At 42.3% G+C, this 24,239-nt stretch overlaps 1 protein-coding gene across 1 annotated transcript in view; it reads right to left on the bottom strand.

The window, feature by feature from the left end:
• Positions 1 to 24,239, bottom strand: part of LOC106580125 (mediator of RNA polymerase II transcription subunit 27) — a 103,431-nt gene that overhangs the window by 13,585 nt on the left and 65,607 nt on the right. Inside the window, exons 5-6 of the mRNA XM_014160826.3 lie at positions 3,975 to 4,082; positions 937 to 978 (exon numbers count right to left, since the gene is read on the bottom strand). Of these exons, the coding sequence (XP_014016301.1) occupies positions 937 to 978; positions 3,975 to 4,082 (150 nt within the window). The remainder of the gene's footprint in view (positions 1 to 936; positions 979 to 3,974; positions 4,083 to 24,239) is intronic.

Below are 24,239 nucleotides of genomic sequence, written 5' to 3'. Positions count from 1 at the left end.
GGGAACTCCTACAAGACTGTTGGAAAAGTATTCCAGGTGAAGCTGGTTGAGAGAATGCCAAGGGTGTGCAAAGCTTTCATCAAGGCAAAGGGTGGCTACTTTGAAGATTCTAAAATTTGTTTAACACTTTCTTGGTTACTACATTATTTCATATGTGTTATTTCATAGATTTGATGTCTTCACTATTATTCTACAATGTAGAAAATAGTAAAAAAAATTTCTTTAAAGAAAAAAAACTTTCAAAACTGTCCAAACTTTTGACTGGTACTGTATCTACTTACCCCAAAATATTTGGGTGATTGGAAATGATGCAGACAATTACAATGATGGAAGCCACAATCTATCTGCAATAGTAAAGCTGATCAACTGTTAAAAGTAATAAATAAATAAAACATACAATTGAGAATTCTCTATGAAAGACACATTTGTGTGCTCTCTTTCTATTCATGTTGGCTTCATCGCTGTCACTGGTGTGTGTGTGTGTGTGTGTGTGTGTGGCGGTTGGCTGCCCATAGGCTGCCATGCCCATAGGCTGCCATGCCCATAGGCTGCCATGCCCATAGGCAGCCATGCCCATAGGCTGCCATGCCCATAGGCTGCCATGCCCATAGGCTGCCATGCCCATGCCTGTTGAGATTTGATGAGGGAGGGGAGTGAGGACGACTCATAACCTCCGTATGCTTGCCAGAGCTGATAATGATGGAAAGTGGTTTTAGTTTAAAATGAAATCCAACAGGTAACAGAGTATATTTTGGTATGACAGGGCTTGACTAGTGAGAGAGAAGAACACACAGTAACAGGTGGCCCAACGGGAGAGAGACCGACTGGACCACAATATGGAGACCTACGTGACTATTCATGAGTTCCTAAGGTTGGCGCCTGCCAAGTGGGAATTGCACCTCAGTCTGGGGTGAACACATAAAGATGAAGTCTCACCTTTTGAAATACTTGATAGTTTGACTTCGACCAGATATCCAGCTGAGGAGAGAAAAGGAGAAATGATTGCCATTATTCATTTTCAAACATTACACATTCTTTTCTTCAGTTGTATATGATGCAAATCACACCAAGTGTTCCTTTGGTGCGTTCAGAACAATGGGATTGGAGTAAACATGTTGTTGTCGTCATCATCAAGACTGACAACGCCATCAACTTTCTCTTGGTATTCGTCACACCATTCATTAGCATTGTATTCTGGGGTTTTGATCAGGTCTATATTTTTTGTTCAAATGATTCCTCTCTCTTGCCGCCCTACTGTCCTCTAGCTTCCATGGTCCTACAGTAAATGAGGAGAGGTGGGCAGGAGATTGTGTGAAGGTTGTCCAAACACTTTCAAAGGCGTTAACAAATCAAAACGCTCCCCTGAATCTAATATCAAACAGGCCCGGTGTCAGCATTTATTAGAGAAATCGGATTCGATCCCCCTCTGTCCCTCTACCCACTCCCGACACACAGAGACCCTTTGAAGGGGGAAGAATACAGGATCGCAAATTACCCAAGAGATGCCTTAGATAGTCTTTGAAGCCCTCCTTTGATAGTGCAGTTTTCCTTCTCCTTTTTCCTCTCTCTTTCTGTACGCTAGGAGGCTCAGCTTGCGGCTCCTGCTGCTTCTTACCATATGATAATTAGTGGAGAAAATGGCGATGGTGGACCCTGAGGGATGGAGCAGACGAGGCAAGACACCCTAAACTAAACCCTGGCTGCTGCTGTTGTGTCTAAGTCATCCTAGGTGGCGCTTTGGGAATGTCTGGACTACAAAACATTTTCCAAGGAGCAGATTATCTCTATAAAGTACCTGGTTAGCTTGATTGTAAACACACATGCATGAACACACACACAATTGAGTACATCAGACAACACTGTTGTAGCAGGAGGTTCAAAAGTCTCCCATTCATTGGCTTAATTAACAGTGCTAGTTCTCTGTGGCTTTGATGGCCTCCTCATATTCATGTCAGTTCAAAGAGTCCCGGAGTGAGGGCGAAACACCAACACAGAGCCATATTCAAAATGAACGAGGGACTAATGTTGAATCTGACAGACGGGAAATCATAGAGGAAAGCCAATGTCTCCCATCCTTTACAAGCTTTTCATGTGAGAGACTGATAAAGGAAGCCGTCATCTAAATGATTCAACAGTGCCAACAGAAAACTGACAATGAGGATTGTAGGTCCAGACCCTGGATTGCATACTCTTACGTTAGCAGCTGGAAACCGTCAGCCCTCTAACAAAACTGTTCGATAGGAGGCTATATGAGGTCACTTTGAAAACATAGCCCAGAGAGACCCATTCATGGTACCCAGGAAACTCTCAAGAGGACTGAACTCTCCTTGGATGTGTACAGATAATATACAGTGCATTCGTAAAGTATTCAGACCCCTTGACTTTTTCCACATTGCTACATTACAGCCTTATTCTAAAATTGATGAAATCTTTTTTCCCCCTCAATCTACACACAATACCCCATGATGACAAAGCAAAAACTTGTTTGTAGAAATGTTTGCTAATTTATAAATAAAACTGAAACATAACATTTACATAAGTATTCAGACTCTTTTACATAGTACTTTGCTGAAGCACCTTTGGCAGCGATTACAGCATCGAGTCTTCTTGGGTATGACGCTACAAGCTTGGCACACCTGTATTTGGGGAGTTTCTCCCATTCTTCTCTGCAGATCCTCTCAAGATCTGTCAGGTTTGATGGGGAGCATTGCTGCACAGCTATTTTCAGGTCTCTCCAGAGATGTTTGATCCGGTTCAAGTCCGGGCTCTGGCTGGGCCACTCAAGGACATTCAGAAATTTGTCCCAAAGCCACTCCTGCGTTGTCTTGGCTGTGTGCTTAGGGTCGTTGTCCTGTTGGAAGGTAAACCTTTGTCCCAGTCCGAGGTCCTGAGCGCTCTGGAGCAGGTTTCCATCAAGGATCTCTCTCTGTATTTTGCTCCGTTCATCTTTGCCTCGATTCTGACTAGTCCCGACGTGACGCTTGGCATTCAGGCCAAAGAGTTGAATCTTGGTTTCATCAGACCAGAGAATCTTGTTTCTCATGATCTGAGAGTCTTTAGGTGTATTTTGACAAACTCCAAGCGGGCTGTCATGTACCTTTTACTGAGGAGTGGCTTCCATCTGGCTACTCTACAATAAAGGCCTGATTGGTAGAGTGCTGCAGAGATGGTTATCCTTCTGGAAGATTCTCCCATCTCCACAGAGGAACTCCAGAGCTCTGTCAGAGTGACCATCGGGTTCTTGGTAACCTCCCTGACCAAGGCCCTTCTTCCCCGATTGCTCAGTTTGGCCGGGCGGCCAGGTCTAGGCAGAGTCTTGGTGGTTCCAAACTTCTTCCATTTAAGAATGATGGAGGTCACTGTGTTCTTGGGGACCTTCAATGCTGCAGACCTTTTTTGGTACCCTTCCCCAGATCTGTGCCTCGATACAATCCTGTCGTCTCGGAGCTGTACGGACAATTCCTTCGACCTCATGGCTTGGTTTTTGCTCTGACATGAACTGTCAACAGTGGGATCTTATATAGACAGGTGTATGCCTTTCCAAATCATGTCAAATCAATTTAATGTACCACAGGTGGACTCCAATCAAGTTGTAGAAACATCTCAAGGATGATCAATGGAAACAAGATGCACCTCAGCTCAATTTCGAGTCTCATAGCAAAGGGTCTAAATACTTGTGCAAATAAGGTATTTTTGTTTTTTATTTTTAATACATTTGCAAAAATGTCTACAAACCTGTTTTCACTTTGTTATTATAGGGTATTGTGTGTAGATTGCTGAATAATTGTTTTTATTTAATCCAGGGGTCTGAATACTTTCAGAAGGCACTGTATGCCTAGTATGACGCCTCTTATGTCAAATAAAAAAAGACTGTACTTGTATTTTTGCAATGGAGAGAGGGTTGCACCTCACTATCACATGCAGTACTACTCAATCCAGTTGTTTGGGCAAAAACCTCCCATTTAAAGCAATACCTTGCCATCCTCGGAATACACGTTCTCGTTGAATCCTCTCACGATGGTCCGGTCTATGAACAGGCTTCTCATCACCACAATGGTTTTCAGCACTTTCCCCAACGTCACCTAAAGAAAGAGACAGCAGAGAGGAAAAGACAATAACAAATTCAGCACTGTTCAGTCTCTCCTAACCTACCACCATGCCAAAGAAATGTGCTTAGCCTTCTCTCCCCTTCTCTTTCCCCTTGAGGCGGTGGTTAACCTACAACCTATAGTGCTCTCCACTGGATGGCCCAATAGGCTTGCTGTACGCAACCTTTCCAGTGAATTAACCTTGGAAAAGAGCAGACACCTCTTTGCATCCGACACGCGCTTGACAAACAGAATTGCTGAACTGCAAAGTGTGCCTGTGTTAGACATTGACCTTGATCTTTGAAGGATAAGGAAAGCTTACAGAGGGCTTTGACTTGAGGTCTTTGGGTATCTCTGTATAAGAGCAGCGGGATAAGAATGAGACACAGTGGAAATCGGCCTCTTTTGGACTTCCCACTGCAAGTACTGGAGATAGGGGGAGAGACAGAGAGAAAGAGGTGGGGGAGGAAAGGGGGAAGAAGGGGAGCATGATAGGAGAAAAGCCCCCTCTTTATTTGTCAAATCTGTTCAAACATCAGCAGCATCCCCAGAACAAAAAAGCGGTGCTTATCGTCTGCTCTACCCAGCCTGAATTATTAATCCCAGGCAGCGCTCTGGCTCGGTCGGCGAGTGGGCGGGAAACACCGTCCCAGATTGACAGGGAGAGCACAGTGTTTGGGAGGGCTTCAACTCTTTTCATGACTCCACTCAAACATGAGAAAGAGATGGTGACTGAGAAACCCTCTCATTGAAACAAGCCAAATCAGTTGGATTCAATGGAAGACTGTATGACATTGCATGAACTGAGCAACAACGCCTTAGAGAGACAAAAAAGATGATGTGGCAATGGAGGTTACAGGTTACAAAATACACTAAGTACACATCCATTTTTTTCAATAAAAAACAAAAAACTCTTAATACTCAGTGGCAGTTTATTTTACGTACTCTACCGTTCAAAAGTTTGGGGTCACTTAGAAATGTCCTTGTTTTCCATGAAAACATACAAGAAATGAGTTGCAAAATGAATAGGAAATATAGTCAAGATGTTGACAAGGTTATAAATAATGATTTTTAATTGAAATAATAATTGTGTCCTTCAAACTTTGCTTTCGTCAAAGAATCCTCCATTTTCAGCAATTACAGCCTTGCAGACCTTTGGCATTCTTGTTGTCAATTTGTTGAGGTAATCTGAAGAGATTTCACCCCATGCTTCCTGAAGCACCTCCCACAAGTTGGATTGGCTTGATGGGCACTTCTTACATACCATACGGTCAAGCTGCTCCCACAACAGCTCAATAGGGTTGAGATCCGGTGACTGTGCTGGCCACTCCATTATAGACAGAATACCAGCTGACTGCTTCTTCCCTAAATCGTTCTTGCATAGTTTGGAGCTGTGCTTTGGGTCATTGTCCTGTTGTAGGAGGAAATTGGCTCCAGTTAAGCACCGTCCACGGTATGGCATGGCGTTGCAAAATGGAGTGATAGCCTTCCTTCTTCAAGATCCCTTTACCCTGTACAAATCTCCCACTTTACCACCACCAAAGCACCCCCAGACCATCACATTGCCTCCACCATGCTTGACAGATGGCGTCAAGCACTCCTACAGCATTTTTAAAAAATGTTTCTGCGTCTCACGAATGTTCTTCTTTGTGATCCGAACACCTCAAACTTCGATTCGTCTGAACATAACACTTTTTTCCAATCTTCCTCTGTCCAGTGTGTGTGTTATTTTGCCCATCTTAATATTTTATTTTTATTGGCCAGTCTAAGATATGGCTTTTTCTTTGCCAAGAAGGCCATCATCCCGGAGTTGCCTCTTCACTGTTGACATTGAGACTGGTGTTTTGCGGGTACTATTTAATGATGCTGCCAGTTGAGGACTTGTGAGGCGTCTGTTTCTCAAACTAGATCCTATAATGTACTTGTCCTCTTGCTCAGTTGTGCACCGGGACCTCCCACTCTTTCTATTCTGGTAAGAGCCAGTTTGCTCCGTTCTGTGAAGGAAGTAGTACACAGCGTTGTACGAGATCTTCAGTTTCTTGGCAATTTCTCACATGGAATAGCCTTAATTTCTCCGAACAAGAACAGACTGACGAGTTTCAGAAGAAAGGACTTTGTTTCTGGCCATTTTCAGCCTGTAATCAAACCCACAAATGCTGATGCTCCAGATACTCAACTAGTCTAAAGGCCAGTTTTATTGCTTCTTTAATCAGAACAACAGTCGTCAGCTGTGCTAACATAATTGCAAAAGGGTTTTCTAATGATCAATTAGCCTTTCTAAATGATAAACTTGGATTAGCTAACACAATGTGCCAATGGAACACAGGAGTGATGGTTGCTGATAATGGGCCTCTGTACGCCTATGTAGATATTCCATTAAAAAAAATCAGCCGTTTCCAGCTACAATAGTCATTTACAACATTAACAATGTCTAAAGTGTATTTCTGATCAATTTGATGTTATTTTAATGGACAATTTTTTTGGCTTTTCTTTCAAAAACAAAGACATTTCTAAGTGACCCCAAACTTTTGAACGGTAGTGTATATTATCAGATATTTACCTGGATATTAGGCTATAATCTACAAATAATGTAATGTTCACAACTCTAAAGAGTCTTCATCAGGCTTCGCTAAGCTGAGAACATTGTGTAGAGAATGTCAATGCGAGCTGATATGGTATACCTACAGCCTAGTCTGAGTACACAGTTCAAGGAAAATGCATGTTTTTAGACAAATAAAACATTTTCACAAGAATTGTGTAGCATTCTCTCTTAATTAGGCTTTGCTAAACTTGTAGCCTATCCATTTGTTGCCATATAATTTCCTGATAATATCGGACAGTGTGGAAAGAGTACTGTAAAATGAAGTGTTACCAAGACATCTGGCCAAAAGTTGACCAGTTCTATGTTTTGCTAGTTCTAAATCCTATGGAAGCTGACCAGAGTTTCAGTTCATGGCGGAACAGTAAGAGGTTTGGTATTTGAATTTGTGCGGTGAGGAAAACCCCCAGCATTGTCTAACACTTCAAAAGCATTTGACTTGATGGATTGTTCTGCACTCCAAAAGAAGAAAGAAAAGGACACTTTTTAAGTCCGGTGACAGAGAATCTAACGATCCTCCATGCATAAATGAATAAATCCATTAATGAGGAAAATATCACCATTGAATAGTATTTGTTTCCCCGCAGAAGACGGCTGGTTAGATGGCCTAAGAGGCTTCTGTATAAGGCTTGTCATTTCCAGAGCTCTTGTAAGCCTGCTAATTGGAGAGGTGATCGACAAACTCATTTCGAGGAGTGCCTGAACACATCGAGTGCAGTTTAGAGAGGAGAGAAACGTCCTCCTGTTTAGTGTGTTAGCACAGACAAGTAAAAGACAGGGATGGTTCCAAAACAGTACGAGGCTAACTAAGTAAAATGACCTTTTTACTCATGCAGGAAAAGAGGAAGAAAGTCTTTTTGCCTGGCCAGCCCAAGTCGACTATCTCTTCTAGTCAGGTTAAACTGTCGATCAACCCAGAACCACTACTAAAAGCAGTGCACACAAAGACCGGTCTCTCCAAAAGACCTTCAGAGAGATGACACCAAAATACACTTTGAACACTTTGAATATTGCAGACCTGCACAGCCCTTTTAAATTCAACAGAGGAGTGGGGATTCGACGTGATTAAACATGTCAAGAAAACCCATCCGCATCCAATCATATTTCATTAGGGTGCCTCAGCAACACACATTTCCCCTTCTTTAGCGGCTGGGCTTATTAAATTCAGGAGTGTCAGGGAGGCTCAAAGGCTGCCATGTCTCTCCGGCGGCCCGCTTGCTCCCCAGAAAGACAGGTGCTCAAAGGGAGAATCCATTACTGACGACAGGCCTTTTATAGAGGCGGGCCCTAGTTCTCTGCCCAGGCCTGGCCAGGCCCTGAGGCTCATCCACACTGACTGACTGACTAACTAAAGCACACTGGACAGGCTTCCATCTCCCATGCCTGATAAACAGTCACCAATCTCTTCAGCTACAACAAATTCAAATCAATTCTCCTTCTTAGTAAACTTTTCAGTAATTTTAGTAGGCTTTTTTTGGAGCCTTTTCAGTATTTCTCTATTAGGCCTACTCCGCAAGAAAAAGATGGTAATTGACAAAGTTTTGGTCAAATAATTTTGTAACTCACAAGTCAATAAGAAGCTAAGAATAATATTTAATTCCATCACTTCAATTAATAGGCCCAGTACGGACTGTACGTCGGGAGAAGGGGAGACCAGGGGCATGGGGCAATTGTAAAACTTAGAATTTCTCCAAACAGAAACAAGCTAGAGTGATTCAACTCACTCAATACATGCCCATTTAGGTTCCCCCTGCTTGAAATGTTTCAGCCAAATGTCTCATTATTTTCTAGTTTTATGGGCAAAAGTCTTTTTTTTCAGTTGTTATAGCTTGATTTCAAAATGGATAAAAATTAGATTTTTGGTCACTGGTCCACACACACACACACACACACACACACACACACACACACACACACACACACACACACACACACACACACACACACACACACACACACACACACACACACACACACACACACACACACACACACACACACACACACACACACACACACACACACACACCCACACACACACACACACACACACCATAATGTGGAATTATGTTTTTTTTAAATATTTACAAATTAATAAAAAATGAAAAGCTGAAATGTCTTGAGTCAATAAGTATTCAACCCCTTTGTTACAGCAAGCCTAAATAAGTTCAGGAGTACAAATTTGCTTAACAAGACAAATTAAGTTGTGTGTGCAATAATAGTGTTTAACATGATGTTTAGCCAACATACAGTGCCTTCAGAAAGTATTCACACACCTTGACTTTTTCCACATTTTATAGTGTTAAAGTGGGATTAAAATTGATTTAATTGTCATTTTTTTGTCAATGATTTTAACAAAATACTCTGTCAAAGTGTAAGAAAAATTCTAACATTTGTTAGAATGTTAGAATTTTTAATGTTAGAATTTATATTTATATATAAAAAACACTAATATATATTGATTAGATAAGTATTCCAACCCCGAATCAGTACTTTGTAGAAGCACCTTTGGCAGCAATTACAGATGTGAGTCTTTCTGGGTAAGTCGCTAAGAGCTTTCCACACCTGGATTCTGCAACATTAGCCTACTATTATTTTCAAAATTCTTCTTTGTAGTGACTGGGTCTATTGATACACCATCCAAAGCGTAGTTAATAACTTCACCATGCTCCAAGGGACATTCAATGTTAGCTTTTGCTTAATTATTATTTATTTTTTTATCTACCAATAGGTGCCCTTTTTTGCCAGGCATTGGAAAACCACCCTGGTCTTTCTGGCTGAATCTGTGTTTGAAATTCACTGCTTGACTGAGGGACCTTACAAATAATTGTATGTGTGAGGTACAGAGATTAAGTAGTCATTCAAATATCATGTTTAAACACTATTACTGCACACAGAGTGAGTCCATGCAACTTATGTGACTTGTTAAGTACATTTTTACTCCTGAATTTATTTAGGCTTGCCAATACAAAGGGATTAAATACTTATTGACTCAACATTTTAATTTTTAATTCATTTGTAAAAACATAATTCCACTTTACATTATGGGGTATTTTTTTCTGGGCTAGTGACAAATATTCTCAATTGAATCCATTTTAAATTTAAACTGACACAACATGTGGAAAAAGTCAAGGGGTGTGAATACTTTCTGAAGGCACTGTATGTCTATGAAGTTAAACTCACTTAACTTTAAAAACATAACATATGTTAATTATTAAACATTTTAGTGAGTTTATTTGGTTTATTTTTTAGGTGTTACATTTGACCGCAGCTACTGTTACAACTAAAATCAATATTGTGATCCAACGGTCATATGTACAGAACTAAAAATGGTACGAATGGTTAGGAGATAGATGTAAGTTTCTTAAATCATAAAAATGACTGGCCTAGATCAAGTGAGGTCTGAGCAATAGCATAAAAGACAAAAAAAATACAATTGTCCCCAGTCTCCCGTACACACTGATGTGGTGCAGCTAAAACAAAAATAGTTCCTGTTTTCCAGTTTATGAGCGAATTAAGTTTCTAATCCTAAACAGATAAAATGTCTTAAATCAACTTGATTGTAACGGTACTGTAAATGGTTCTGTAAACAACTGCATTCACCAGGGTTTTCTTTTCCAAGGTGGATTGACATCAACTACAGTGCATTCGGAAAGTATTCAGACCCCTTGACTTTTTTTTACAGCCTTATTCAAAAATCTACACATAATACCCCATAATTAAAAAGTAAAAACTGGTAAAGAAATGTTAGTAAATTTATACAAAATAAATTAACTGAAATATCACATCTACATAAGTATTCAGACCCTTTACTCAGTAGTTTGTTGAAGCACCTTTGCAGCGATTACAGCCTTGAATCTTCTTGGGTATGATGCGACAAGCTTGGCACACTTGTATTTGGGAAGATGCGCCCATTCTACTCCCAAGATCCTCTCAAGTTCAGGTCTCTCCAGAGATGTTTGATTGGGTTCAAGTCCGGACTCTGGCTGAGTCATTCAGAGACTTGGTCGTTCTGCTGTTGGAAGGTTAAACGTCGCCCCAGTCGGAGGTTCTAAGTGCTCTGGAGCAGGCTTACTCCGTTCATCTTTCCCTCGATCCTGACTAGTCTCCCAGTCCCTCCCACAAAAATACATCCCCACAGCATGATGCTGCCACCACCATGCTTTTCCCCGTAGGGATAGTTTCCTCCAGATGTGACGCTTGGCATTCAGGCCAAAGAGTTTAATCTTGGTTTCATCAGACCAGAGAATCTTGTTTCATATGGTCTGAGAGTCTTTAGGTGCCTTTTGGCAAACTCCAAGCAGGCTGGCATGTGCCTTTTACTGAGGAGTGGCTTCCATCTGGCCACTCTCTCATAAAGCCCTGATCGTTGGAGTGCTGCAGAGATGGTTGTCCTTCTGGAAAGTTCTACTATCTCCACAGAGGATTTAGCTCTGTAAGAGTGACCATTGTGTTCTTGCTCACCTCCCTGACCAAGGCCCTTCTCCCCTGACTGCTCAGCTTGGCGGCCAGTTCTAGGCAGAGTCTTGGTGGTTCCAATCTTCTTCCATTTAAGAATGATGGAGGCCACTGTGTTCTTTGGGACCTTCAAACCTGCAGACATTTTTTGGTACCCTTCCCCAGAACTGTGCCTCGACACAATCCTGTCTCTGAGCTGTACAGACAATTCCTTCGACCTCATGCCTTGGTTTTTTTTCTCTGACACACACTGTCAACTGTGGGACCTTATATAGACAGGTGTGTGCCTTTCCATGTCCAATCAATTGAATTTACCACAGGTGGACTCCAATCAAGTTGTAGAAACATCTCAAAGATGGCGTAGAAGTCGGATGTGTGTTTGTCTTGTCCCGTGTAAATACAATTTTCTTCGTATATACTTTGCATATATTTTAATCTCACTTTCCATCTACGGACTGAATATACTCTCCTGCAACCCGCCTCACCCAATGTGTTACGGATCTGCTATTTTTATTCTTTAGAACCGGAACCCCCATCAGAGGCTAGCCAGCTAACTAGCTACTAGCTAGTAGTCAGTTAGCCACTGCTAGCGGTCTTCACTGTTAACTCGGACAACAGCCAGCCTCAGCTCGGTCAATACCTGCCAGTCAGCATAGCGTGATATCAGCCCAGAGCATATCGGACTGCTTCTTCTCTACCACATCTTCGGATTCCTACCTCAAGCTCTGAACCTTTACACCGGATCATCGCAGCTAGTTAGCTGCAATCCGAGTGGCTACTCCTGGCTAATGTCTCTGTCCCAAGGCATGCACCAGTTAGCCTTGAGCTAGCCTCGAGCTAGGCCCATCTCCCGGCTAGCCGAATAGGTCCACCAGCTAATTATTGGGCTACAATACCTCTTTTGCCATTTGGCCTGGACCCTTTATTTGAATCTATTCTTCCACGCCCAGGGTGTTCCAAACACACTAGACAACCAGTTGTTATAGCCTTTAGCCGTACCGTTATCCTACTCCTCCTCTGGTGATGTAGAGGTTAAGCCAGGCCCTGCAGCCCCCAGCACCAGCACCACTCCCATTCCCCAGGCGCTCTCATTTGTTGACTTCTGTAACCGTAAAAGCCTTGGTTTCATTCATGTTAACATCAGAAGCCTCCTCCCTAAGTTTGTTTTATTCACTGCTTTAGCACACTCCACCAACCCTGATGTACTAGCCATGTCTAAATCCTGGCTTAGGAAGGCCACTAAAAATCCTGAAATTTCCATCCCCAAAGACAACAATTTCCGACAAGATAGAACTGCCAAAGGGGGCAGAGTTGCAATCTACTGCAGAGATAGCATGCAGAGTTCTGTCATACTATCCAGGTCTGTGCCCAAACAATTCGAGCTTCTACTTTTAAAAATCCACCTTTCCAGAAACAAGTCTCTCACCGTTGCCGCTTGTTATAGAGCCCCCTCAGTCCCCAGCTGTGCCCTGGACACTACATGTGAATTGATTGCCCCCCATCTATCTTCAGAGTTCGTACAGTTAGGTGACCTAAACTGGGATACAGTGAGGGAAAAAAGTATTTGATCCCCTGCTGATTTTTGTACGTTTGCCCACTGACAAAGAAATGATCAGTCTATAATTTTAATGTTAGGTTTATTTGAACAGTGAGAGACAGAATAACAACAAAAAAATCCAGAAAAACGCATGTCAAAAATTAGAGGTCGGCCGATTGTTTTTTTTCAACGCCGATACCGATACCGATTATTGGAGGGCCAAAAAAAGCCGAGAACGATTAATCGTCCGATTTCTTTTATTTATTTATTTGTAATAATGACAATTACAACAATACTGAATGAACACTTATTTTAACTTAATATAATACATCAATAAAATCAATTAAGCCTCAAATAAATAATGAAACATGTTCAATTTGGTTTAAATAATGCAAAAACAAAGTGTTGGAGAAGAAAGTAAAAGTGCAATATGTGCCATGTAAAAAAGCTAATGTTTAAGTTCCTTGCTCAGAACATGAGAACATATGAAAGCTGGTGGTTCCTTTTAACATGAGTCTTCAATATTCCCAGGTAAGATGTTTTAGGTTGTAGTTATTATAGGACTATTTCTCTCTATACGATTTGTATTTCATATACCTCTGACTATTGGATGTTCTTATAAGCACTTTAGTATTGCCAGTGTAATAGTATAGCTTCTGTCCCTCTCCTCGCTCCTACCTGGGCTTGAACCAGGAACACATCGACAAAAGCCACCCTCGAAGAAGCGTTACCCATGTAGAGCAAGGGGAAACAACTACCCCAAGTCTCAGAGGGAGTGATGTTTGAAACGCTATTAGCGCGCACCCGGCTAACTAGCTAGCCATTTCACATCGGTTACACCAGCCTAATCTTGGGAGTTGACAGGTTTGAAGTCATAAACAGCGCAATGCATTGCGAAGAGCTGCTGGCAAAACGCACGAAAGTGCTATTTTGAATGAACGCTTACGAGCCTGCTGCTGCCTACCACCGCTCAGTCAGACTGCTATATCAAATCATATACTGAATTATAACATAATAACACACAGAAATACGAGCCTTAGGTCATTAATATGGTCGAATCTGGAAACTATCATCTCGAAAACAAAACGTTATTCCTGTTACATTGCACAACCTAACTGACTTGCCTAGTTAAATAAAGGTCTAAAAAATTATTTATATACATAATAATAATAACATTTAAAAAAATAATAATAATTGGCCAAATCGGCGTCCAAAAATACCTTGAAATAACTTGAAATCGGCCCTAATTAATCGGGCATATACATCAATCTCACACAAATTATCAAGGAACCTACCCGGTAAAACCCTAAATCTGTAACCATGGGCACCCTCTTAGATATCATCCTGACCAACTTGCCCTTTAAATACACCTTTGCGGTCTTCAACCAGGATCTCGGCGATCACTGCCTGCGTCCGAAATGGGTCCGCGGTCAAACGACCACCCCTCATCACTGTCAAACGCTCCCTAAAACACTTCGGCGAGCAGGCCTTTCTAATCGACCTGCCCCGGGTATCCTGGAAGGATACTGACCTCATCCCGTCGTAGAGGATGCCTTGTTGCTCTTTAAAAGTTATTTCCTCACCATCTTAAATAAGCATGCCCCTTTCAAAAAATGTTGAACTAAGAACAGATATAGCCCTTAGTTCACCCCAGACTTGATTGCTCTTTACCAGCACAAAAACATCCTGTGGCGTTCGCATTAGCATTAAATAGACCTGCAATATGCAACTTTTCAGGGAAGTCAGGAACCAATATACAGAGTCAGTTAGGAAAGCTAAGGTTAGCTTTTTCAAACAGAAATGTGCACCCTGTAGCACTAATTCCAAAAAGTTTTGGGACATTGTAAAGTCCATGGAGAATAAGAGCACCTCCTCCCAGCTGCCCACTGCACTGAGGCTAAGAAACACTGTCACCACCGATAAATCTACAATAATCGATAATTTCAATAAACATTTCTCTACGGCTGGCCATGCTTTCCACCTGGTTACCCCTACCCTGGCCAACAGCTCTGCAACCCCTGCATCAACTTGCCCACGCCTCCCCTGCTTCTCCTTCACCCAAATCCAGACAGCTGATGTTCTGAAAGAGCTGCAAATTCTGGATCCCTACAAATCAGCTGGGCTAGACAATCTGGACCCTCTCTTTCTAAAATTATCTGCCGAAATTGTTGCAACCCCTATTACTAGCCTGTTCAACCTCTCTTTCGTATCGTCTGAGATCCCCAAAGATTGGAAAGCTGCCGCAGTCATCCCACGCTTCAAAGGGGGAGACACTCTAGACCCAAACTGTTATAGACCTATATCCATCCTACCCTGCCTTTCTAAAATCTTTGAAAGACAAGTTAACCTCTCTAGGGGAGGTGGGACGAAATCGTCCCACACTATTCAACAGCCAGTGACAAATCAGAGTGCAAAATCTAAAACCACAAAATGTCATAATTCAAAGTTCTCAAACATAGGACTATTTTACACCATTTTATAGATACACTTCTCCTGAATCGAACCATGTTGTCCGATTTCCAAACGGCTTTACAGCGAAAGCAAAACATTAGATTATGTTAGGAGAGTACAGACACAAAAAAAACACACAGCCATTTCCAAGCAACTAGCATGCATCACAAATACCCAAACCACAGCTAAATGCAGCACTAACCTTTGATGATCTTCATCAGATGACACTCCTAGGACATTATGTTATACAATACATGCATGTTTTGTTCAATCAAGTTCATATTTATATAAAAAAACAGCTTTTTACATTAGCATGTGATGTTCAGAACTAGCATACCCACTGAACACTTCCGGTGAATTTACTAAATTACTCACGATAAACGTTGACAAAATACATAATTATTTTAAGAATTATAGATACAGAACTCCTTTATGCAATCGCTATGTCCGATTTTAAAATAGCTTTTCGGCGAAAGCACATTTCGCAATATTCTGAGTACATTGCTCGGCCATCACGGCTAGCTAATTTGATAGCCACCAAGTTTGGGACAACCTAAACTCAGAATTACTATTAGAAAAATTTGATTACTTTTGCTGTTCTTCGTCAGAATGCACTCCCAGGACTTCTACAACAAATGTTGTTTTAGTTCCAAATAATCCATAGTTATATTCAAATAGCTCCATTTTGTTCGTGTGTTCAGGTCACTATCCGAAGGGTGACGCGCGAGCGCATTTCGTGACATTTAAAAAAATAAATATTCCATTACCGTACTTAGAAGCATGTCAAACGCTGTTTAAAATCAATTTTTATGCGATTTTTCTCGTAAAATAGCGATAATATTCCAACCGGGCAACGTTGTATTCATTCAAAGGCTGAAAGAAAAAAATGGAGTAGTCTAGTGAACGCGCATCTCAGGGTCACTGTCCCCAGGCTGACCACTTACAAATTCTGCTGCTGTTCTTCGCCCAGAGACAGCAGACACCCCATTCCACTTTCTGGCGGCTTTAGAGAGCCAATGGAAGCCTTAGAAAATGTCACGTTACAGCACAGATGCTGTAATGTCGATAGAGATGCAACAGAAGGACAACAAATTGTCAGACAGGGCACTTCCTGTATGGAATCTTCTCAGGTTTTGGCCTGCCATATGAGTTCTGTTATACTCACAGACACCATTCAAACAGTTTTAGAAACGTTAGAGTGTTTTCTATCCAAATCTACTAATTATATGCATATTCTAGTTTCTGGGCAGGAGTAGTAACCAGATTAAATCGGGTATGTTTTTTTTATCCGGCCGTGAAAATACTGCCCCCTATACCACAACAGGTTAACAAACAGATCATTTCAAATCCCACCGTACCTTGTCCACTATGCAACCTGGTTTCTGAGCTGGTCACGGGTGCACCTCAGCCACGCTCAAGGTCCTAAACGATATCATAACCACCATTGATAAAAGACCGCACTGTGCAGCCGTCTTCATCAACCTGGCCAAGGCTTTCGACTCTGTCAATCACCGCATTCTTATCGGCAAACTCAATAGCCTTGGTTTCTCAAATGACTGCCTCGCCTGGTTCACTAACTACTTCTCAGAGTTCAGTGTGTCAAATCGGAGGGCCTGTTGTCCGGACCTCTGGCAGTCTCTATGGGTGTGCCACAGGGTACAATTCTCGGGCCGACTCTTTTCTCTGTATATAGCGCCAAATTCAAATGACAGAAATAGTAATAATAAACATTCATGAAAATACAAGTGCTATACATCGGTTAAAAGATTAACTTTCTCGTTAATCCAGCCGCTTTGCCAGATTTCAAAAAGGCTTTACGGCGAAAGCATAGCATGCGATTATCTGAGGACAGCGCCCCGCACACAAAAGCATACAAACATTTTCCAACCAAGCAGAGGAGTCACGAAAGTCAGAAATAGCTATAAAACAAATCACTTACCTTTGAAGATCTTCATCTGGTTGCAATCACAAGGGTCCCAGGTACACAATAAATGGTCGTTTTGTTCAATAAGGTCCTTCTTTATATCCCAAAAACTCAGTTTTGTTGGCATGATTTGTTCAGTAATCCACTGGCTCAAAGGCAGTCAAAACATGCAGACGAATACATCCTAATAGTACCGGTAAAGTTCGTCGAAACATGTCAAACGATTATAACTAATCCTCAGGGTGTCAATTATCAAAATAATCGATAATATTTCAACCCGGACAATAGCGTATTCGATAGAAAGGAAAAAGAACGAAGGGCGTGCACACAGTCACGTGCGCAATCCAGAACGGCATGCTTCTCCAGTCCCCTGACCAAAAGGTATTTTTCTTTGTCATTTTTCAGAAAACAAGCCTGAAACCATGTCTAAAGACTGTTGACATCTAGTGGAAGCCATAGGAACTGCAATCTGGGCCCTAACCAATTACATAGTCAATAGGCATTCAATGGAAAACCACTCTCGTCAAAAGAATCCCACTTCCTGGATGGATTTCCCTCGGGTTTTCGCCTGCCATATCTGTTCTGTTATACTCACAGACATTATTTTAACAGTTTTAGAAACTTCAGAGTGTTTTCTATCCAATGCTACCAAGTAAATGCATAGCCTAGCTTCTGGGCCTAAGTAACAGGCAGTTTACTTTGGGCACGTCATTCATCCGAATTTCCGAATACTGCCCCGTCACTAAAAAGTTAACAAACTTCCAAACAAGCTTCAATGCCATACATCACTCCTTCCGTTGCCTCCAACTGCTTCTAAAATGCTAGTAAAACTAAATGCATGCTCTTCAACCGATTGCTTCCCGCACCCGCCCGCCCGACTAGAATCACTACTCTGGACGGTTCCGACCTAGAATATGTGGACAACTACAAATACCTAGGTGTCTGGTTAGACTGTAAACTCTCCTTCCAGACTCACATTAAGCATCTTCAATCCAAAATTAAATCTAGAATTGGCTTCTTATTTCACAACAAAGCCTCCTTCACTCATGCTGCCAAACATACCTTCGTAAAACTGAATATCCTACCGATCCTTGACTTCGGCAATGTCATTTACAAAATAGCCTCCAACACTCTACTCAGCAAACTGGATCTAGTCTATCACAGTGCCATCCGTTTTGTCACCAAAGCCCCATATACTACCCACCACTGTGACCTGTATGCTCTCATTGGCTGGCCCTCGCTACATATTCGTCGCCAAACCCACTGGCTCCAGGTCATCTATAAGTCTTTTCTAGGTAAAGCCCCGCCTTATCTCAGCTCACTGGTCACCATAGCAACACCCACCAGTAGCACGCACTCCAGCAGGTATATTTCACTGGTCATCCCCAAAGCCAACACTTCCTTTGGCCGCCTTTCCTTCCAGTTCTCTGCGGCCAACGACTGGAACGAATTGCAAAAATCACTGAAGCTGGAGACTTATATCTCCCTCTAACTTTAAGCATCAGCTGTCAGAGCAGCTTAAAGACCACTGTACCTGTACACAGCCAATCTGTAAATAGCACACCCAACTACCTCATCCCCATATTGTTATTTATCTTCTTGCTCTTTTGCACCCCAGTATCTCTACTTGCACATCATCATCATCTGCACATCTATCACTCCAGTGTTAATGCTAAATTGTAATTATTTTGCCTCTATGGCCTATTAATTGCCTTACCTACCTAATCTTCTACATGTGCACACACTATACATATATTTTTCTGTTGTGTTATTGATGTACGTTTGTTTATGAGTAACTCTGTGTTGTTGTTTTTGACGCACTGCTTTGCTTTATCTTGGCCAGGTCACAGTTGTAAATGAGAACTTGTTCTCATCTGGCCTACCTGGTTAAATAATGGTGAAAAAAATAAATAAATTAAAGATAAATGGAAACAGGATGCACCTGAGCTCAATTTCGAGTCTCAAGGCAAAGGGTATGAATACTTACGTAGGCACTAAAATACAGACAATCTGCTTCAGGCTCTGTGTCTATCCAGTGAAATGGGACAGAAAAAAGCTGTGCGCTCACATGGACGCACAGCTGCATGTACTCTTATACTAGTAATTGATCTACAGGTCTCATTCCTGAACAACTGTTGACAGATTATGTCTGACATATTTACAACTGCAATGGTCAGCACAATCGTAGAGTCTAAGACTTCTCTCTACGCTCAGGTCTTCTCCGCTGCATCTTTTATGAAGGTTTCAAACTTGTTTGAAATGACTACAAATTAGACTGACTACCTAGTCGGCTGTACTTTATACATTTTCAAAGTGCTTTCCTGATGCCCAGACTAAAAGTATGGCCCTGGCAGGGCTCCAGCAGCCAGTGGGTAGAGCAGAGCTCCACCTAGGGCGCCGATGAGCAGGCCTAGTGTGGTTAATTAGGAAAAGTGAAAGTGCATTTCTGTCCATGGCTGCAGCATAGGCTCACAGATGGTGGTACGTTTTATTTAGCAAGAGAGTGGGCAGCCGAGCGCATATAGTAGAGAGCAGAGCACACAACAAATTGGAGACGCGATTAAAAAGTGAAAGTTTCCAAGCAAGAAGTGGATGTGACTGACGTCCTCTATGGTCCTGTTAGATAAAAAGAGCCGACACGCTGAGATGGAGAAAAAAAAGAGAGAGTCAGAGAAAGAGGACAGTCTGCCTTGCAATAAAAGGCTCTGCAGTTTCCACGTGCTATCTCCGCAGCGCACGTCACAGACACGGAGAGGCTCATAATTCAAGATCCCAAACTATAGCCCACTGATATGTCACCTCAAGGAATAAGGTTTATGAAGTTGTGTGGCTGTGGGCAACAAATGGTAGAAAAAAAACCACCAATTCCCCTTCCTCTTGACAGTTAATAATTTGTTCTGAAGAAAAACTCCATGAAACCCAACAATGCCACTGTGTGACACTAGGGGGAGGGAATTGTTGAAGGTGAATCAGTTCCTTCTTTGAACTGGTGAAATAACAGTGTGAGCGGGATCACTTGGACTTATGATGGAAACCCCTCCACTATTTTAGATCTCCTTTTCATTCAGTAGGAATTAAACATTTTAAAATCACCAAAACAGGACTTATTTGCCCATCTGGCTGCCAAGTTTTCAGACCACTCCAGTGAGATGTATTGGTAAAAGAGTATAGTGACAAATTCAGCTACACTACATGACCAAAAGTATGTGGACACCTGCTCTTAGTACATCTCGTTCCAAAATCATGGGCATTAATATGGAGTTGGTCACCCCCTTTGCTGCTATAACAGACTCCATTCTTCTGGGAAGGCTTTCCACTAGATGTTGGAAAATGGGCCTAGCCCGAACCATGAAAAACACCCCCAGACCAATATTACTCCCCCACCAAACATTACAGTTAGCACTATGCATTGGGGCTGGTCGCGTTCTCCTGGAATCCGCCAAAGTCAGATTCGTCCGTCGAACTGCCAGGTGGTGAAGCTTGATTCATCACTAAAGAGAACGCTTTTCCACTGCTCCAGAGTCCAATGGCGGCGAGTTTTACGCAACTCCAGCCGACGCTTGGCATTGCGCATGGTGATCTTAGGCTTGTGTGCGGCTGCTCGGCCATGAAAACCCATTTCATGAACATCCTGACAAACAGTTATTGTGCTGACTTTGTTTCCAGAGGCAGTTTGGAACTCGGTAGTGAGTGTTACAACCAAGGACAAGGAGGGGGGTGTGTGCGACGGGAAATGTGCGGCGGAAAGGGGGGTGAAAACACTACATCGGGTACAGCAGCAAAGCAAATTGGTGCTGTGAAGTCGTTGCAGCAATGGCAAAACGTCATCTAGCGACAAATCAAGGAGCCAATAGCAATTGTCACTGAAAAATAGGTGGCAACACTATTCCCTGCCCTGACCTCAGCGCCTGGAGGTTCTCTCCTCCTCAGCATTAAGCTAGTCAGAGGATATTCTGTCAATATTCCACACATGGAGCAGTGCCAACCCGCCCTGCTCCCCTTACATACCGCCCCTGGCCCGGGTGTTCCGTTCCGCTGCAGCGACCCTGAGGTGGGAAACAAAGTTTTTAATTTGGATCGATATCCCAACAAGGTCAATTAATGAGCCCCATGTACAGCTCCTCTCAAAGGTGTCAAAAGAAGCAACAAACAACTCGGAGCTTCAAAAACGACTACCAAGATGCAGTGAAACGTTTATTTCTACGTGCTCATCTTTTAGATTTCAGTATTGTCTCAGATGGCTCATCAGTGATATGATCTGACAGACAACATTGCTCTATTTGACAAAATACAAGAAATAAGAAGAGGTTATGGATGGGATTTAGGTAATATCTAATGAATAGCCTATAAGGTTGCCTGAATGGTGAACATAGATGATCTGTACATTTAACTCATGCATACAGAAATTCTGTAGTCTTACGCTGCAGGGAAAAGAGAGTGAGAGAAGAGTGAGATTGGGATGGTTGGGGTGTGGCTGATGAAGGCGTCACCCAAAGCACTAATAGCTTCAAGCACCAGCCTCAATTAACACTGCATCCCTCTCGCTACTGACACACTTCACAAACAGCCGTTAACACACAGCTGGACAGAGAACGTGTGAGTGAGTGACGTAAGAGAGAGAGAGAGAGAGCGCGAGTAACAAAGCACACGCATGGCCAGGAAGACACATTTCAGTAGAATCCATTCAGTTGTACAACTGACCAGGAATCTCCCCCTTTCCCTTTCATTTTCAACTACAGGTTATCGTAAGAGATCCTCTACGCCAGGGTTCCCCAACTGATTTTAGTTGCAGAGGATAAGACCCCCCCTCAGTTTTCTGAGCAAAAAAACATTTTTTATTTTATTTATTTATTTATTTATTTATTGGGACAAACTAAAAACACCAGCAAATCAGTTCCAAGTGATTTTAATTGTAGAAATCTGTTCCAACGTATTACCACTCGGTCTACAAATTATTTACATTTATGTTCCGGCCCCCTAACCATCCGCTCAAGAAAAATCGGCCCGCGGCTAAATCCATTTGATCATCTCTGCTCTACGCTAGTGATATCCCTCCGCAGAACATACTTTCTTCAGCTGTCACGTTTCACAACAGTGCATGACATCCCTCTCCTAGGATCATATTATATGGAGAAAAACAAAGGCAGATGTAGAGCTTCACTTTATTCCTTCAAGGACAAGCCCCCCTACCCCTACAGGAAAGCCCTTAAGTTGTGTTCATCATCTTCTGTTACAGTAGAAAACATTCTGTGCTTTCGGAAAGCTAACCTCATATTCAAAACCGTCTGATACTGATGTGCATTGTATTCTGACTGAGGGGCGACGCATACATTATCGAGGCAAGCACATTTCTATTTCCAATCAACAATAACCCACTGAGAGAATGGACAAGTTATGACTGCTTTAACAGTGGCCAAACACACACATATGGTGATTGTTACAACACTAACAGTCCATTAACAAATGCATCTGCAAGAAACCCGACTTTCTGATTGCTTGTACTTAACTGACAATGCACACGGTAAGTGTTGGTTTTATTTGGAGATCTGCAGTGCCAGTGACGGTGGTGGTGAGGTAATGAGGCCTAGGTGTACTATGGAGGCCAGGACTGGGAGTAGAGCTGGGAGCTGCCAGCCTGCCAACTGGGCCATCTGTGAGCCAGTGCCCCGTGGGTGTGAACCAGTGAACGCCCACTGTTGGGGATGGAGTATGTCTAATCTTCCTGTCTCTCTCCGCTGCCAGCCTCTCTCTTTCTTACTCTCCCTCTCCACCCCTCTCATTTCTGTTTTGCATGCCCAATGGATTAGAGTTGGACACAGTAGTGGCGCATGAAGTGCTCTTAGAGTCATTTGAGCTGAGAGGCAGGCTTAAGTGGAAGGTCAAAGTGCATGCTGAGTGCTGACAACCTGGCGGTCATGATGAAAATAGCAAGACTGACCAGTGCTTTTCCTCACATCACTAAGTCAGGGGCACCGACCTGGAGAGACTAGTGTTGTCACAATACCAACATTTTACTAACGATACGATACCAGTCCAAGCATCATGATACCAAGTAGTATCGCAATACCGCGGGGGAAAATGTTCAGTGGCATAGCATCTTGTTCGTCCTGTTCCCGGTATGCGTTCTGTCATTTTCTAAACGTTATGCGTATGTTCTACCAAAAAAACGACTTGAAATGTTATGCATTGACTGATCTTCACGTCTTAAAGTAATGATGGACTGTTGTTTCTCTTTGCTTATTTGAGCTGTTCTTGCCATAATATGTGACCTGATTCAGCAAACTAGGCATATGTTGCAAGTCACGACCTCAGCTGTTTGAACGTGAAACATTTGTTTTTTTTATCAAAATGTGTTTTTTGGCAGAAATGCCTTCTGGAACATGTGAACTTTCATGTTCCTTAATATCAAACTTGTATGCCATCTGTAAATACAAATACAATTGTTAAATTATGAGCCTAGTTGGTTTAGCCACAGAAAAAGAGAGCAACCGTCCTGCTAGCCATGATTGGCTGAGATAATGAGTGGGCTGGACATGCCGAGAGATGAGTTTGGATTGGTCTGCCATACAACACGCTTCTGTCTATTGGAGCTGGTCAGTATGTCTAGGTAATCATGTCAAACACGGCTTTTTTTAAAATGTATTGCGTAGTAAAACGGCATAAACCTAATGTCAAGTAAAAGTGTACTGTTCGCTAGCTAACGTTATATGTATGCTCTCCACTTTCTGGAGGATCGAGTTTTGAAATCAGTGGAATTCGAGTATGATAGCTAAGGAGATGGAGAAAACGCCAGTCTGGATTACATCGTCAAACTAAGGGCAACTATGCATGGCATCAGACAAGAGACGCGTCCAACAATGATGTATACCGATAAGATAGTCTAGCTAGCTACATTTTCAGATATTACACGTTTCTAATTTTGACAGAAAGTGGTTTCATTTCAAGTGTACTGTTAGCTAGCTAACGTTAGCTGGCTGGGTCGCTAGCTAACGTTATGTGTATGATCTTATTCTTCGTATCTCAGACACATTTGCTTGACTAGTTATAGCCATAGAACCTGGTTGGTTAGCTACCTGCAGATTAATGCAGGGTAGTAACATCATGAGTTGTGATTATGGTCCATTGCTTAGCTAGCTACATGTCTTAACAAAAGACTCCACTCTAATTTTGACAAAGTATTTT

Source organism: Salmo salar, chromosome 20, assembly GCF_965601325.2.
Source record: "Salmo salar chromosome 20, fSalSal1, whole genome shotgun sequence".
In the NCBI taxonomy this organism is placed as follows: domain Eukaryota; kingdom Metazoa; phylum Chordata; class Actinopteri; order Salmoniformes; family Salmonidae; genus Salmo; species Salmo salar.
This window is presented reverse-complemented; position numbering and strand designations above follow the sequence as displayed.